At 34.2% G+C, this 18,111-nt stretch overlaps 1 protein-coding gene across 1 annotated transcript; it reads left to right on the top strand.

Moving 5' to 3' along the window:
• The first annotated feature begins 11,279 nt into the window (after positions 1-11,279).
• On the top strand, positions 11,280-17,429 carry LOC140979646 (cytochrome b5-like). Its single transcript, XM_073445151.1, has 3 exons — positions 11,280-11,545; positions 16,686-16,752; positions 16,976-17,429. Exons 1-3 carry the CDS (start codon positions 11,468-11,470, stop codon positions 17,230-17,232), a joined length of 402 nt encoding a protein of 133 aa, XP_073301252.1. The 5' UTR covers positions 11,280-11,467; the 3' UTR covers positions 17,233-17,429.
• Positions 17,430-18,111: the final 682 nt, after the last annotated feature.

Below are 18,111 nucleotides of genomic sequence, written 5' to 3'. Positions count from 1 at the left end.
TTTATATTCAAAGACTTTATCTATACAGCTTGCACGGGTATACAAATAAATTATAATGCCACAATCCAATAAAATCATAAAATATTATTAAAATAAAGATTTTTTTACATTAATGTCAATAAAATCCGAGCCACAAGTTGGCTTGTCTGGCACCTACTCTAACATCAAATACCGGCAATTGAATAAGTCTACTGTCATAAATAAATATCCACTTCCTAGGTTTGATTACTTATTTGATCAATTACAAGGTATTTCTGTGTATTCTAAGATTGATCTTCGTTACGAATGCTACAAGTGCGAGTGCAACAAGAATGTGTTCTAAAAACGATTTTTCGCACAAGATACGGACACTTTGAATTTCTTGTTATGCCTTTTGGTTTGACCAATGTTCCTGTGGTGTTCATGGATTTGATGAGACTTGTGTTTAGAACATTTCTCTATCGATTTATGATAGTTTTGATCGAAGATATTCTTATTTATTCTATGTACGATGTAGAGCACGCTAAGCACCAGAGAATAATTCTTTGAATTCTTCAGAAGAAGCAATTGTATGCCAATATATCCAAGTGTAAATTCTGGTTAGACAAAGTTGTCTTTTTAGGCCATGTTATCTCTCAACATGGTGTTTCTGTTGACCCAAGTAAAGTGGAAGCAGTTTTGAACTAGGCAAGACCGACTAATGTGCCAGAGATCCGAAGTTTCATAGGTTTAGCTGGTTATTATCATAGATTTATTGAAAATTTCTCGAAGATTGCTAAACATATAACTCACTGACTAAGAAAAATCAGAGATTCATTTGGTCTGATGAATATGAGTCAAGTTTTGTTGAGTTGAAAAAGTGATTAATTTCTGCACCAGTTCTCACCATTCCAAGAGGTTCAAGAGGATTTTTTGTTTGCACTCATTCATCAAATTGAGATTAAGTTGTGTTCTGATGCAACATGGTCGAATATGTCAAACACCTTTATGTTAGGATGAGTTCGGTGAAACACAATTTATTGGACCCGAGATTGTTCAAGAAATACACGACAAATTTCAGTTAATTCGTCAGAGAATGAATGTCGTTCAGCATCGTTAGGCAAGTTATGCAAATAAACGTCATCGATATTTGGAATTTCAAGGTGAAGGTTTTGTGTTTCTAAAAATCATACCGTTTAGGGGTATTGTTCGTGTTGGTATGAGGTAAGTTGTCACTTAGATACGTTGGCACTTATGAGATTGTTGAGCGTATTGGGACTTGTGCTTATTGGTTAGAGTTGTCACAGTCATTGTCTGGCATAAACGACGTGTTTCATGTGTCTATGTTGCGCAAGTATGAGCATGATCCGCCTCATGCAATTCATCTTGAAGAGGTTGAACTTGATCCATCTCTACCATATAATGAGTATCTGGTTTGAAATTTAGACTGCAAAGATAAGGTTCTTCGTAATAAAGTTATATCACTTGTTCGAGTTCAGTGGTCAAGGCATGAGGTAGAAGAATCAACCTGGGAGACAGAGGAGAAAGTGAAAGAATCTTATTCTTATTATTTCATTTCTTGGTATTAGATTGTTTTATTCATATTGTATGTAAGATGTATGTGTATCAACAGAAATTTCAAGGATGAAATTTGTTTTAAGAGGTGTAGAAATATAAGGCTCTATAATAATTATCTGGTAATTTGGCATAATCAGAATAATTATTGAGTTAATTAATTAAAATAATTATTTATGCCAAATAAATTTAGGGACTCTATTAAAAATATGTATTTTAGATATCGGAGAATTTAAATCATATAAAATACATCCGGAGTTCAAATAACACACGAGAGCAAAATAAATACAAAACTGAAATAAATTAACATAGATTACTATTATTAGTAAATAAACATAATACACAAATATACAAACATTCATTTCTCATTCCAAAAAAAAAGAAAGAAAGAAGAAAACACATCCCCAACCCCTTCTCCCGTTATCACTGTAGCAGCCACCGAAGAATCGCCATAACTTCTCCATCCAATGTCGAAACTCAAAATATCTTGAAGGTTTTTGTTCCCCACATCTGTAGCTTTGATTTGAGCCATGAATCTTTGTTTTCGATTTTTGTTTCTGTCCGCACATATCTCTATTCGTGAGATATGTTTCTTAGAGATTTCCAGCCTCTTTCCTTAGGTTATTTGCTTCGATTTCTTGGTTGATTTGTAGTATTTTGGTAAGGATTTGAAGCTTAATATATTAGTTGGGTTTTCCTCTGATCCAACTACTGCACACCGCAAAGAGTCTAGCTGCTCATTAGCTTCGATTCATTTTGGTTCGAGGTAGGAATTTGTTGGGGTGAAAATTATTCACTGTAAATTTGTAGTTATGATCTAAATAAAACTTGTAGTACTCTGTGTTGTTTTTCTTTGGTCAATAGAATAATAGAATTTCAATCAAGTATGGATTTGATATGAATTTTTCTACCAAAATGTATCTAAAATATATTATGTGTTTGAGTTGGGGTGAAAACCTATTTTATTTCGGGAATATGAGCAGTGTGCACTAGGATTCTGGACTTTTGGTTCAAACGAAAATTGTAGATCTATTAGTATCTTTGAAATGAAACCATAATTGTTTAATTCCATCATGAATCGAGATAGTTACACCGAACTGCTCTGTTACAGAATTATGTCCATGAATTGGGTTGATTCAGTGTGTTTTAATAAATTTTGGGCATAAAATATTGAGAATTTTAATACGTGTTTAACTAAGAAAATTAGATATTTGATTTTTCTTTCATTTTCAATTGACGGATATTGATTTGAGTCAATAATGAGTAAGATATGAATTTTATGCTATCATGTGATGAATCTGGATTATGTTTCGGGATTTACTACATAGAGTTGTTGTTTAGCGAGTATTAGCCAATCAAAATTATTGAATCTAATTTTGATGTTTATAGATGAATTTTGGGAAATTAAGTTAGGATTCCAACCATATATTGAAAGTATATTTTAGATAAGTATGTGATGAATTATGACCTTAAAATCGAGCCTACATACAAGCTGAAAATGGTGAAATATAAACTTTTGATGAAAAGTTGATTATACAGAAATTCTTAGACTTTAAATACGATCATTTAGTTTAAAAAAATAATCATAAGTGGAAAATTGAAGATTTTGGATAATAATGTGTCTGAGTTTGGATTTTTTTTGGAAAATAACTCAACTATAAGGATTTTTGAAATAATACTTGATTTATTGTTGATGAATTGGAAATTTACTCGATTTGTTATATTATTCAATTTGTAGGCCGAAATAATAAATTTGGAATTTAAAGTTGATTATTTCTATCTTCGTGCAAGGTATAGGTATGTTACTGTTCGGTAACATACAACGATAATGTATAAATTAAATTTTAGACATTTTTATGTGTTGTTATAGTTGTTAATGTGATTCTGTGGAATTAGATGAGTTGTTAAATGCCTTCTTGATTTTTGTTCAATTATTTTACATATTTATGGAATTTAGTTTAGGGCTTGATATTACGGCATTCATGTTGAGCCTGATCAATGTTCTGATTAGTTGCTCTTGTTATATTGTACTCCTGGAACATGTGGTTATTTCGGAATCAGCGGGTGACTTTTGAGTCGAGTTATCCTTGATACCGAAAATTTGATTGTCTATTTCTTAATGCATTTTTTGTGTGATATGCACTTGAAACATTAACATCATGCCATCCTGTTGTATCGCTATAAGTTGTATGGAGGCCTATTCGTGGGAATTTATTAGACAGAGAACGAAATACGTTGCATGCTTGGTAGAGCGGTTTAGATGCATGACGATGTAGCTCTCATGTGTGTTATTGTTCGAGCATTTCATGTTGTTATCGTATCGTTCATTGGCTACTGTTATCCTATCGATGTTGAGCCTTGTTCATGCATTGCATATTCATTGTATTTAATGTTCATGATTAATTTATTATTATCGTTATTGTGGTTTAACTGTTTCATACCATAATTCTAATCTCAGTACTTTACACTGGGGGAGAGGCTACTGCGGCTGCTGTTGGGCACCATGGTAGGTTACCCGAGTAGTTTTACAGCACTCGACGGAGATTCTACCCGTGAAGCTCATGATTGAGATATGGTTACTTGGTTGTTAGAGTTGAAGTCTCCTAGTCAGTTCATTTTTATGATATTGGAGTCTGGTCAGTTTTATGTAGAGTTTATTTACCAGGGAGATGCCTCATGTATTTGTATGGTTATTTGTAGTTGTTATGGTGCATTTGGATTTATTTTATGTTGTTGTGAGCCATGTCGACTATATTTGAACTGTTGCTTGTATACTCTTGATTTGTTACTGGTCGGCACTTGTGTGTGATTGTTTATGAATACCGCAACGTCGTCCTTGAATCATTTTTTTATAGGTATTTTAAAAAATTTGGTATGTCCTATTTATGGGGAGGTTATGCCGAAACTTTTCTAGGCAATGAGGACCATTTTAAATATTTTAAACCATTTTCTGTTGCAGATTTAAATTAAATCAATATTGTTTTATAGTTAATTGTAATTATGATAAATGGACCTCACAACAAGACTCAAAGCATCACTAAGAGTAAGAAGTTCCGTTACAATATCTGAAAATATGACATTCTACTCCATCAACTTAAGATATATTACTGCATTAAATACATCAAAATGATAATGATCACAAAATGTTAGTATTATTCCTCTGCTGACAAAGACGTTTCGTGCCTTCCAGATAAGAACCATCTAACTCTGGCGCATTCAACACCATTACTTTCACAAAACTCCATAACAGTCCAAAGAAAACTCTCCCATCTATCATCTCCCATCTCTTGAAGAGCCAACTTGGTAGTAAAAAAGTGGTTTTATACAATGAACGAGTTCAAGATTACAATAACCACCCTCCCGAAGAATTTTCACACTCCATTTTCAGTTATTTCCAGTTGCAAAACATATTAGCCTAACTATTCCATATTTGGTACTAAACCCTTAGAGGAATGACAAATCAGAATGAAAATCTGCCATTACGACAATAGTAAGGACGCAGTAAGTAATACTTGAGTGTAAATTTTTTTCATCTCAAGAAATTAGCGGGGTAGTAAATTTTCGTCATCTCCAGATTTGCAAATTTTTTGTGGGATAGTATCGATCAACATGCTGCCATTCTTGTCGATAAGAACTAAGCGAAGTTCCATTGTATGTCATCTCCAAATATTCTCCACTTTCCCAACTTCAAGATGTTGTACAATGGAGCGACATTATCACCATTCACTTCAATCTAATATAGGTATTCAAAGTTTAGTAACAAGAATGACACAAAATATTGTCAGAAACTAAGGAATATATGTGTTGGAAACTTAATTTTGGCTGTTTGACAAACCATTTATCTATTGGACTAACTGATCAAGTATTCGTATTATACAACTTGCTTAACTAAAGTATCACGTGAGTTATCAAAGGCAACCGAATCTAGCTGAGCTGAACCTTCGGAGTTAACTGACTGATCAGTTGGAAACTAATCAGTTGATTCACTCAGCACAAGCTTATCAGCTACAATTTATCAGCTGATCGCTCAGCCATACACGTCATCAAATGAAAAGGACGTTCAACCGACATTAGTACAAGCAGACTGCAACTTGTAGTGGAACGCCGCATTTCAGAGTCTACAATGTACGATTGTCAGGAGAATATCGACGTGGCAATCAACAGATATAAAATTCAAATATTATATCAAGTTACCGTTGGAAGAGAAGCCTATAAATAGGCGAAGAGAGCAGCTGAAGAACAAGGATTCAAGAACAACTATTTTATTCAAGCTGTTACTCTGCTGAAATCAAAAGCTCACTCTTACTAAGTTTTATCTGTAGCATTTAAGGCTACCTTCTTTGAGCTTGTTAGTACACTGTAATCTTTGTTATATTGTTAAGTTGTGCTAAGATCAGTCACGAACTGAAATAGCCTGTTGTAACTAAGAGTTTCAATTTTGGCACTGATAAGACTAAACTGAAGTGGGTCAGTACAAACATTGTATTTGATCAAAGTCTTTTAGTAGAAATCCTATCTTCGTGATAGAAGGGGTGACATAGGAGTTATTTCATTCTCCGAACATCCAGAAACAAATCGCGTGCTTTTCATTTCAGTTACCTTTTATTTTAGTTATTCTATCTTTCATTCAGTTGACTTCCGCAACTGTTTTCTCAGTTAAACTGATTGTCATCGACTGACGAGATACTGAGTATCAGTTTGTCATTAAACTGAACTCAACTTACGAAAAACGAACATAATCTGTGAGTTTTTATTCAACCCCCCTTCTAAACACTTTTCACTTCTTAACCGACCCTGTCAATATGTCAAGATTAATTAGTTTCAGCTGGTATAGCTATGGCGCAACTTCTTTGACCAGTCAAAATTTAGATGCTCATTTTATGTTCGTAAATAAGTTTCGATTTAACTTATCAAAGATGGGAAGTTAAACTTGAATCGAGTGTAGACGAACTCCAGAATTTGATCATTGCTTATAGGCTCTTGCTCACCGAATTGATTGCATGTAAAAGCTTGAATTTCCAAACCTATTCATGACAACAACCAAACTTAAATTTTCCATTGCAAAATAAAAAGGAGAAAAAAAAACACCTACACTATCTTCTCCCAAATATACAACCACAAACGGCCTAATAGGGTGAGGGAAATAGTTGTCATGTAAATGCAATGAAACACTCTACTCGGAAACAACAATTTGCGAGTTAATTTGCGATCTACTTGCTTCTTCCACTTGATGTGCTTCAACTTAGGGTTTAAGATTTGGGTGAAATGGGAAGAAGATGAAGGGTGTCTAAAGATTAAGAGGGATGAGATTTTTTTTTTCTGCTAGATACACCACCATGACGGGAGGGACGAATTTGGGAAATATTACAAAACATTAGAGACCAATTTGACGACCTGAAAAGAAGAGAGACCAAGTTTTGAAAAAAAAACGACAAAAAAGAGAGATCAAAATGATTGTTATCCTATTATATATATATATGGCCACTGAACGCGTGTGCATCAAGGATAGTTTATAATATATTTTTTTTATATTTTTGTAACAAGAGAACCCACAACCGCTACTCATAATGCGCAATGGATACACTCATAAGCTGAAACTAATAGCCTGAAAACCACGTGAACCAGGTAAACCACACTAAGCAAGCCTTGTATGACAGACTCGTCCAAGAAAGTATTAGTAAGAATATAACATATGATCAATTGGTCACAAGTACACTTATTCCACCGAATTGGAAATCGCCTCAAAGGCTGCTAGTCTATAATATTGATAAAGTAAGAAACCCTTGTCATAATAATTGCGAATTTTTTTTTGGTATTTCCAATATTTTTCACTCTAACGTTTTTATGAAAAGTTGATAAAGATAAAAATCAACTCAAAAATCACCTCCCAAAATTACTCAAAAAATGTTTATGCATATTACTTTCTACAATTAATAAAACTAAATTTAATACATATAAGGTCCAAAATACGATGACGTAATCTAACAGCATGCAAATCTAAAAAAAATATAAATGATTAATTAAATGATTTTAATGGCATGAATAAATTGTGATATGCATGATTACATGTTTAAAAATAAGGTTTACTATTAGAATGCATAAACTATGTTTTAAAACTTATTCGAGACGCGATCGAAGAACGGAGACCGAGGGCTTAAAAAGGGAAAATATTTTTATTAAATATTAAATTTTAATTATTTAAAATATGGTATATGTCATATGGTATTCTCGAAAATGAGGTTTTGAGGTGATTTTATACACCGAGACGTATTTTTAAACAGTATTCGATATTCGACGAAAATATGAACTATTTGAGAACTCGGTTAATATTTTCACAACTTTTTCTAAATAAAATATTTTAAATATTACTTAATGGGCTTAATGGGCCTATTATATAATGTTAGTTGGCCTAAGCTTATACCACTTGTTTTAATTAAAATAAAAAAGCCCCAAACCCTTCCCATGCCTCACAATACACGCCCTCTTCCCCTCAAAACATACTAGGACTCCTTCTTGATCAAACAACACACATACCTCATGTAAATTGAAGAGGAAAGTCACAGCTTTGAGGAAAAATTCAGCCTAGGGTTGCTACGTCGCCGTTCTTCGCATCACCAACTCGTTTTCGTGCGTAATAAACGCAAAGACACGTCTTAATCTCTTTTTTACTCATCTATCACACCATATTACATGTTTGAATTATGTTTGCATGAAAAATATGTTTGCCTTACAATTATTTTTGTTTTTATGCTATGTCATGTCAAGAACTTATGGTTTCATGATCCAAAACCTATGATATTATGGCATGAAGGGGCTGTCGTGGTAGGACACTTAGGAGGGACGTTTTTACATTGAGTTAAGGGTACATAGATGCCAAGACCATGGCTGCACAAGCATGGGAGAAAGCTGGAACGAAAACTTCATGTTTATGTACTAGGGTTTCAGCTAGGAAGAAGCAGCGCATGTGGCTCGACCAGGGCTTGACCAAGGCTCGGGCTGGACGTGGTTAGGTGTGAGGAAGAATCCTATCATGGCTAGGATATGCTAGGACTCATGCACAGCGGCTAGGGAAGAGTCCATGCGAGATAGTACTCTTCCCATGCCAACCGAGGGCATCAACTGTGCGACAGATGTCACGGCTTGGCCAGGGGGTCCAGTCTAGGTCTGAGTGTGGTCCAGTGAGGGTCATGAGGGTTCGGGCTTGAGTGGTGGCTCGGGTGAGGAGTCCTCATCTAGTTGGAGTCTTAATTGCATGTCTCGGCCGCGGCTCATGCGCAGAAAGCTGTGGCGTGGGCTAGGGGTTGGTTCAATGGGTCAGGGCTGGTCCGTAGGGTCCCTAGGTGGTCTGGTCAGGGGTTGGATTGAGGTGGCTCGGGTGTGGCTTGAGGAAAACGTGAGATGGATCGAGGGGAACTAGCTAGGGTTCGTGTTCTTGGAGTCGAAGGGTTAAGGGGTCGAACCTTGGTCCACGGGGGTCGGTTCATGGTTCACGAGAGTAGTTTAGGTATGAAAAGTTCATGATAAAATTTTGGGATTAAAATATTAAAGTTTGAATTAATTCGAGAATTAAACGCTTTACGAATTAATAAATATGAAATTAAATCTAAAGCCTCGAATTTAGGCTAAATAAAAATATTAGAAATTAAATTTAAGCTTAAATAATTATTTGAGATGGTCTATAGTCAATGAAAGTAAGGAAACGTCAAAATCGAGAAATTATAAGTCCAAGGGTAAAACAGTCATTTTACGTTTGGAAAATTTTAGACATCCTCACAGTGCACTGAATGATGTAAATAATGTTAATTTTTTTATTTTAAATGCTTATGAAATTATATGATGAAACATTAATGTTAAAAGATATGTTGCATGCTTGGTTTAAAAGAAAAAATGATTTATATATGCTTTAATTTTTGTAAGTGATGAAAATATGAAAAAGTTGAAGGAGGTGAAGTGATTGTGACTAATTCGATGATACGATGATTATGATGATATGTAAGGCCAAGGCTCAGTTGACGGGTGAGAGTGTCGCTGATGTCTCCGTCGCCCAGTACTGTGGTTACACGTAGATGGATCAATCGAGCTTCAGCTGATACGAAAGTTACAATTAACGATCCGAATTCAATAAAAAAAAAAAAAGAACACATATACGTATATGATGAAAAGAGAAATGTATATGATGAAAAGGAAAAATGTTTAAGTTATGCATGTTCACGAAAAGTTATTTTAAGTAAAAGAATTTTCGCTGTTCCATGAGATTGTATATTTATTACTTGTTATCATGGTTAAAATTTGCTGGGTTTATAGACTCATTAGGTGTGATCTATGCAGGTGAGCATGATGTTGATGTTAATGAGGGACTTGATGGTTGATCTTGTTGGACTGAAGGTGCACACAACCCAACAACCAGTGCTAGTTTTCCGCATTTAAATTAAGTTTATGATTTAAGTTTACGTTAAAGATTTTTATGATTTATGATGCTTTTGAGAGGTTTTGAAAGGATGTTAGACTTAGGTTTATTTTGAAATAATGCTAAGTTTAGGTTTGGTAAACGATTTTATGTTTTGAATTACTTTTCTTTGGATTTTCAGATAATAGTTGGTTGTTTTATTTTTAAAATGGTGCAAAGTTATTTTAAAAATACATATCTCTATGTATGGTATTATTTCGACCGAATGCACGATGGGAAAAAAAATTCTAGTACCTTTTAAAGAAAAACAAGTAGTGGACGTTTCAATACAAATCATTAAAATATTTTATAACAAAAAAATGCAGGGACAATATCGATTTTGGTCCCTCTTGTTTTGTTGTTTTTTCCCGAAATCATCATTCTTCTTTTCGAGCCTCAAAATTAATCTGTAAATTTACATAATTTTACCCGTTTTGATCTTTCCCATCATCTCACCGTTAAATATCCAACCCATATGCTCTGAAATCATCTGATAGACAGTTTGTTTCCCCAATTTTTCTTAAATTGAAGAGGTCGAACCACACCAAATCACAGCACATAAATCGTAGGATTGGGTCGTTAGTTGGTAATTTGGTTGCTGTCATCTCAATTTTCGTTTTCAAGCTTCTGTTCATGATTTTCAATCGTTATCTAGATTATATTTTCTTTAGTAAAATTAAAATAATAGTTTTAATTTAATATGAATCGCGAAGTTGAAAGAACGATCAAACTAAAACAAATGCAGACACTGTGAAGCTGAAATCGAAGGCTATAATCAACCTTTTAGCTTTTTCAGATTCCAACTGAGTTGCTTTCATCGCTAACCTGTAACAATTTCTGCAACGATATCTTATTTTTTTAATGATCTAATTCAATGCATCCGTTAGTTTATCCTTATTTGTGAATTCTTTTTCCATTACGTGATGATCGAATTTCTGCGATGTTAATTTTTATTTTAATGATCGAATTTCTGTGAATCGTTTTTTATGTTGTTTCAAATTATATTCTGATGTAAAGGAAAACATATGTTTTTTTCGTTCGGGGAAATGAGGAGGTAATGTATCACACGATTTAAGAGGAGTTGGACTAGATCTCTATTAAATTTTTACAAAAAGAGATGATGGGAGAGATCCAAATGAATAACATTATGAAAAATTAAGGATTAATTCGATGACCTAGTACAATGGTAGATACCAAACCTACCCAAATAAATATCAAATTCCCATTTTTTTAAAAATAAAATAAAAATAAAATTAAATTCAACTTTAACACTAATAAAGCCTATTCCCTTTTAGCCCACTATACGATCCCCTAGCGGATTCACCCACCCTAACTTAACTCTCATCTATATAAATCTTCACTTTACGATCCCCAAGCGGATTCACCAATCCTCACTTTACTGTCCATCTAAACAAATCTTAAAGCCCTTTGCTGGTCTTGAAGAATTCTATATTTTTCATTCTTTTTTGCTCGATCAGCTGACCTGAAATGGGTAAACTTTTCACTTTGGCTGAGATTTCTGAGCACAACAACAAGAAAGATTGTTGGCTCCTCATCAATGGCAAGGTATCGGAATTTTCTTGATTTGATCTCGAATTTTATATCCTTTTGGTGTTTTTTGTTGTGGGTGGTTCTGTTTTGAGGGTGTGACGTTCTGGATCTCTGGAAGGTCTAATCTTGATTGGTTCTTCTGGGATGTTTTGTAACTGATTTATCTTTGTTTTGATGCGTCGTGCTCCGTGTCTCTGTTGTTGCTTTCAGTTGATTTTCAATTTGAATAATTTTGATTATTAGGGATTGATCATGTGTGAATCTGGTTATATTATCATTAGAGCTCGATGACTGTGATGCTTATGCATAAAGATTAAGATTTTCTTAGAATGCAATTTTCATGAGAAAGGTTCAGTATGATTTTGCAATTAGCCGTAGAATTAATATTTCGTTTTGATTCTTAAGTTCCTTAAAACAGGACAATGTATCTTGACTTCTGGCGATTTTCTACTGTCTATCCCTTACGCAAAGAAATGGGAGACAGTTTAATGCCATAACTGTTTTGTAATATTTAAAAAAAAAATTGTCCGACCATGCTTGTGGCATTCTTTTGTTTGTCTGTACTTTGTATAAAGTTGGATGTTCATAGAGGAAGCTATGTAACGGTGATGAAGATTCACCATGATATGGCATGAGCATCACATGGATTGACGCAAACCTCATTGAATGCTTAATTATTTAAGTGATACCGTAATTGACTTGAAATTGTTATTGTTGTGGCCAAAATCAAATGATTTTAATAACATCTGATACATAATCGTCTCATTCATTTTTTACTCATGTCTATACGTGTATTTTTTACGCTTTTTTATGAGCTGTTTCCTCAAATATGTGGAGTTAAGTTACATTCAATTTCTTCTCTCCTATTTTTCAATCTTATCGGAAAATTACAATCCAGGTTTTGAGTTTACATTTGGCTATTAACCTTCCATCACTGTTCTTGGTTAATTTTTTCCTTCTGTCACATTATTTTTGCTGATAAGTCTAAGCAGGTAGTAACCACATCACAAGTTCGCATCTTTCTTTTCTTTTCACAACATTGTCTTTGATATGAAATACCGTTTTCTCGCACCAAGACGCAGCGGAAGTTTAAAAAATTTTGGCTGCGGCCAGTTTTGTGAACTCCTTCACCAAAACAGGCAGTTCCACTCTCCTCACTTAAATTAGTAGTTAAGTTAATTTCCACAACTTCGAATAAATGGAATCCACTTTAAACTCTTTTATAAGCAATTCGTTTGATCTCCATCAAACTATAGTCGCCGAATTCAACTCCTTGAACTTGAGTATCTCGACGGTAACAATGAATCAGATACTTGTGTGACCCTCAATGGTTCAGGGATGCAACTAACCTTGAGTTCACAACCTCATTGTGATTCTAAATAAAATTTATTCTTATTTGGCTTTCCATTATTAGCCCCATTCTTTTCATCAACCCTTTGATCAAGAATGTCCGAACTCAAGTCTGATTGCTCCCATTGGATCATGGTAAGAGTGTCTAGCAACAGCACCCCATTATCCGCTATGTATCACTGATGGTGTCCGCAAAAACTAAAGTTATGGTTAGCGTAAACAGTACGGTCCCTTCAACTCATATATTCCGATCGAATCTGCAACCATTGGTACATCGAGAGTTGCAAAGGAATTCGATAACGACGTGGTGTATCTTTGAGTAATAACAGTAACATTGTATGTGTGACTAGGAAAACACATTTCCCTAAATCACATGTCTTGCTTTGGCCATAACACATTTCCCTAAATCACATGTCTTGCTTTGGCCATAAACTCTTTGCACTATTAACTTTTTAGATCACATATGATATCTTTACCCATAGGCAAACGATGAATCCCCGAATACAATGCATTGACTCGTACGTATTTCGAAACTACACTCAACCTTGCCACACGATGACCTTCAATGGAGTCGGTAATTTCGAAATTACATGTCTTCGATCTTCCAAGCTCTTGAGGATCTGGGCCCATCATCTTCAAATCTGTATCTCCCACTTAATCAAATATTTTATTTAATCCATAATATCAGATATTATCAACAAATCATGTATTTTGTAAATTTATTAATACTAACCACCATAATTAGAAATAAATTAATAAGTTAAAAAAATACTTTTATTTAACTTCAATTAATTCATTAATAATTAAATTTTTCGTAAAACACTTTTTACTATAAAATAATTAAAATCCAATTATAAATTTTTATTTTATACAAAAAATTCCATAATTTTAACATAATTCATTTTCAAGAGCGAATTCGTTTATATTTTCATAAAGTACCAATTTGACCCAATTTTTTTTTGAAAAATTCAAAAATCGCTGCAAGCCTAAATAATTTGAGCCCAAAAAAGGGGCAGGGATGCCCGAGACACTTTCGGCCACCTTGTGTGTCTGCCCGCCCGCTACCCGAATATTTCAGGCCCTTCTGCGCAGGGCAGCGTTGCACTGCGCAGATCTTCAATTTTTTTTAAAAGGGTTCTGGGCAGAGCACAGATTTTTTTTCGAAAAACGCTTTTCAGGGGCTGCGATCTTCTGGAAAATTCTTAAGCGCTTAGAATAATTAACTCATCACGATTTAAAAACAAATCATATAATAAAAAAAAATGATACCACCGTTAAAGTACTGTTTTCTCGCGCCTCAGTGGAAGTTTAAAAACTTTTGTTTTGACGTTCAAAACGTTCTTTGAGCATCGTATGAAATCAAAACATTCATAGGGCGTTTAGAATATGTACCTTGTGTTCTAATAACTAGATATAAACTATTCCGGATTTTAAGCAGAGATATTCATTCTTATAATTTCCTACGAACGAATCTTCCACCTTTGATCGTCTAATGAAGTCCACGATCCGAGACTGCACTCGTATAGATCGCACCAAAGATCTAAACGTTTTTGTGGCTAGACTGGATCTTTGGAATTTTATAAATCCGGTGGTGGCGCCGAGACGATAGCATGGTGGTGGTAGGTGGCAGAAAATTTTCTTGTGAAAAACTTGATGTGGCCGAAAATTACTTTGAGGAGGAGAGAAGGAGGAAAATACCAAAATTTTCTATGCAAAAGTTGTTTTATTTAATATAACACTTAATGAAATATTTATAGACTTTAATTTCTTATCACTTCAGGAATCCAACCTGAATTAGGATATTTGTTTTCATTACTTAAAATTCTCTTGTAGTATTTTCTTATTAAAAATACCATGTTAAATCAACTATTTATAATGCATGATATAATATATCTATCTCCATAAACATATATATTAATACATATATGCACATGTATAAAATTAAATAACTCTTATTTAATTTCTCAATTAACTAATAGTTAATTAATTAATTTTGCACTTTTCTAGAATATTTCATGAGAATCTTGCACATAAAGTATTCACTATTACTAACAATATTATTTAATTAGTAGATTCCAAATTTACTAAATAAATAATTGTGAACTTATTCTAATCCTGATCAACGATCAAACAACGTCAATGTGTCGAGGGTACAAATCTCGTTGATATAATGAAAATTAAAAATTTCGAAAATCAAACTTTCCACGATCCATTTTTGGTAGCTGCGCAGTTCGACTCTCATCGCTTAATTAGCAGTTAAGTAACTTCGACTATATGAAATCCATTTATAAACTCATTTATAAGCAATATGTTTGATCTTCTATTAAACTACAGTCGCCAAATTCAACTCCTTGAACTTGACTATCTCGACGGGAACACAGAATCAGACACTTTTGTGACTTTAATGGCTCAAGGATACAGCTAGCCGTTGGTGTACAACTTCATTGTGATTTTGAATGTAATTTATTCCTATTCGGGCTTACACTTTTTAGCCTAATTTTTTTCATCAACCTCTTGATCAAAAATGTCAGAACTCAAGTCTGATTACTCCCATCGGATCATGGTAAGAGCGTCTAGTACCATAATCCCCCAGGTATCACTGATATTACATGCAAGAACCTTAAGTTATGGTTAGCCTGCAGTGATCGAATCTTCAATCATTGGTATATCGAGAGTTGCAAATGAATTCAATAACGATCTGATGTATCTTTGAGTAGTAACAGTGACAAGGTATGTGTCACTAAGAAACACATTTCCCTAAAGTACATATCTTGCTTTGGCCAGAGACTCCTTGCACTATTAACTCGTCAAATCACATAGGATATCTTCACCAGGCAAACGGTGAATCCTACAATACCTTAGGTCATACGTATTTCGAAACTACACCCAACCTCGTCACCTGATAATGGAGTCGGTAAACGAGTGAAAGTATAGTGCTAACACGCAGAGCCTCCATGTTGTCGCGGGTCAAATGACCAACGGTGTACAACTATAACCGCAGACTTTTCCACTCGATAAGTGATTGCCACTTGGAAAGTTCGAGGGAGAGTTGTTCTGTGGATCATCAAATGATCACTCATTTGTACGAACGGACATCTCCATGCCCTTGCCAATAAAATATGGCGTTTACATCACAAATGCTAGTCTCAAGCTCAAGCGATCTTTATCCTTATTATAAGTGACTGATTCGACTAGGAATCTGTTTAGAATATACGGTACACTTCCTAAAAAGTTTCATGATCTTTATCTATGCAGTTTGCATGAATATACAGATAAAGTAAATGTCACAATTGGATAAAACTGTAAAATATTATTAAAATAAATATTATTTTTACATAAGAGTCAATATAGCTCAAGCCACAAGTTAGCTCGCTGGACACCAACTCTAACATTTGAAATGGGAAATTCATCGATTTTAACATCACATTACAGCTCCAGTAGTAACATCTCATAATATGACATCCAAGTGTGATATGAGCCAAATATATGAATGAAAAGTAGTACCAAACCTGGAGTATTCTCTTAATTAATTTAGAGTTGGTTGCAACTAGTGATAAATTCCTAATAAGGTCTTCGCTGGGTTAAACTCAATGGATCATGGATCTTCCGAAATCTGGAGCTGTAATTTCCTTATTTAACATTTGAGCTGGATACTGCGGTAAACAAGTTTTCTAAGGGCAGATTTGAGTGGCACAGTTCGATACAGAATACTAGCTGGATTTTTAGGGTGTCTATAGACTTCTATCTGCAGCATATGCTATGACTTGGATATGCATGCGTCACTCGCTCTTGATTTCTCTCACAGGTGTATGATGTCACCAAATTCTTGGACGACCATCCTGGTGGTGATGATGTTTTACTGACTGCAACAGGTAGAATTATTTTGTATGTTGCTGTATAATTTGGATAAAACTGCATCAACTCTACTTAATGTATGTCCGTAACACTGTAACAACCCTTATCTGCCTTCTGAATGTATCAATATATAATTATGGTTTTTGAATGGGAGCTTTTGTGGATGTAAATAACTTTAGTAATGTAGGTATATGTATGTCTCTGTTGTCCCGAATTAAACTGTTGTTGTCCTTATTGCAGGGAAGGACGCAACTGACGATTTTGAGGATGTTGGTCACAGCAGCAGTGCTAGGGCAATGATGGATGAATTCTTTGTAGGTGAAATTGATTCATCGACCATTCAGAGCAAGGCTCAGTACACTCCTCCTCCGAAACAGGCCCAGGCAGTTCAGGACAAATCATCAGACCTCATCATCAAGCTTCTCCAATTCTTAGTTCCCCTTCTTATCTTGGGCTTGGCTTTTGGTGTCCGTTTCTACACCAAATCATCGGCTTAAAAATAAGAAATGTACCGTCGGTAATAAGTTTACTTGGGTTGAAATTGTGTTTGTGTTCCTTGACCAGTTTCTGTTAAAACCTTGAAGGTATGACATGTGGTATTTGAGGATTCATTTGTTTTGTATTTTCATTTACTCATGATTGTGTTCTTTAAATTTTTTCCATCTTGCTTGGTCATGATTTTGGGCTAGTGACTTGTATTTGGTCAAAGTTATATACTTTTATACCTGATTCTGGAGAAACCCCTACATTTATACTCTTGTTGGGAGTACAAGTCTTAAAATATATTTATTTTTCATGGCCCCTCTTAGAAGTAGCCATGACTCTTTATTTTTTCTTTATTTTACCAGTCGTGCTTAACATATTTGTGAAATCTTGTCCTTATGTTACATAAACGTGGATTTTTTATGTTGGCTTACATGTGATTTAATGGCGGATAATAAAAATAGTCTATTTACTTCTATCTGGGATAGAATTAAAAAGATTGCAAGGCTCAATCGCTAAAGAAATGTAAAGAACATATTTGTGTGAAAATATGTTTTTTCATAAAATGTAGATAAAAAAATTAAACCAAATAAGGTTTTTTTTTGAAGAAATGCAACAAGTTGTACAGGCAAAAACTTTCTGCATTTTTTATCACTGAGCATTTTTTGTGGTGTTTATGAAAGATGAAAGCATTGTTATTCATATAATGCAATAGGGAACAACAAAACAAACAAAAATTACTTTAGTCCCTCAGGATCATAATTTCGTAACTTTCGACTTCAAACTGCTTTCTCCAAAGACATTATTCAATCTCATAAAAAATAAATAATCCACTCTTTCCGAAGACAGTTTACATCAAAATCCAGTCCAGAATTTGTCACAGTTTGATCAAG

The sequence above is a fragment of the Primulina huaijiensis genome, chromosome 6 (assembly GCF_012295235.1).
Source record: "Primulina huaijiensis isolate GDHJ02 chromosome 6, ASM1229523v2, whole genome shotgun sequence".
Classification (NCBI taxonomy): Eukaryota; Viridiplantae; Streptophyta; class Magnoliopsida; order Lamiales; family Gesneriaceae; genus Primulina; species Primulina huaijiensis.
The sequence above is the reverse complement of the archived record's forward strand: the minus strand, read 5'-3'. Positions and strand labels throughout refer to the sequence as shown.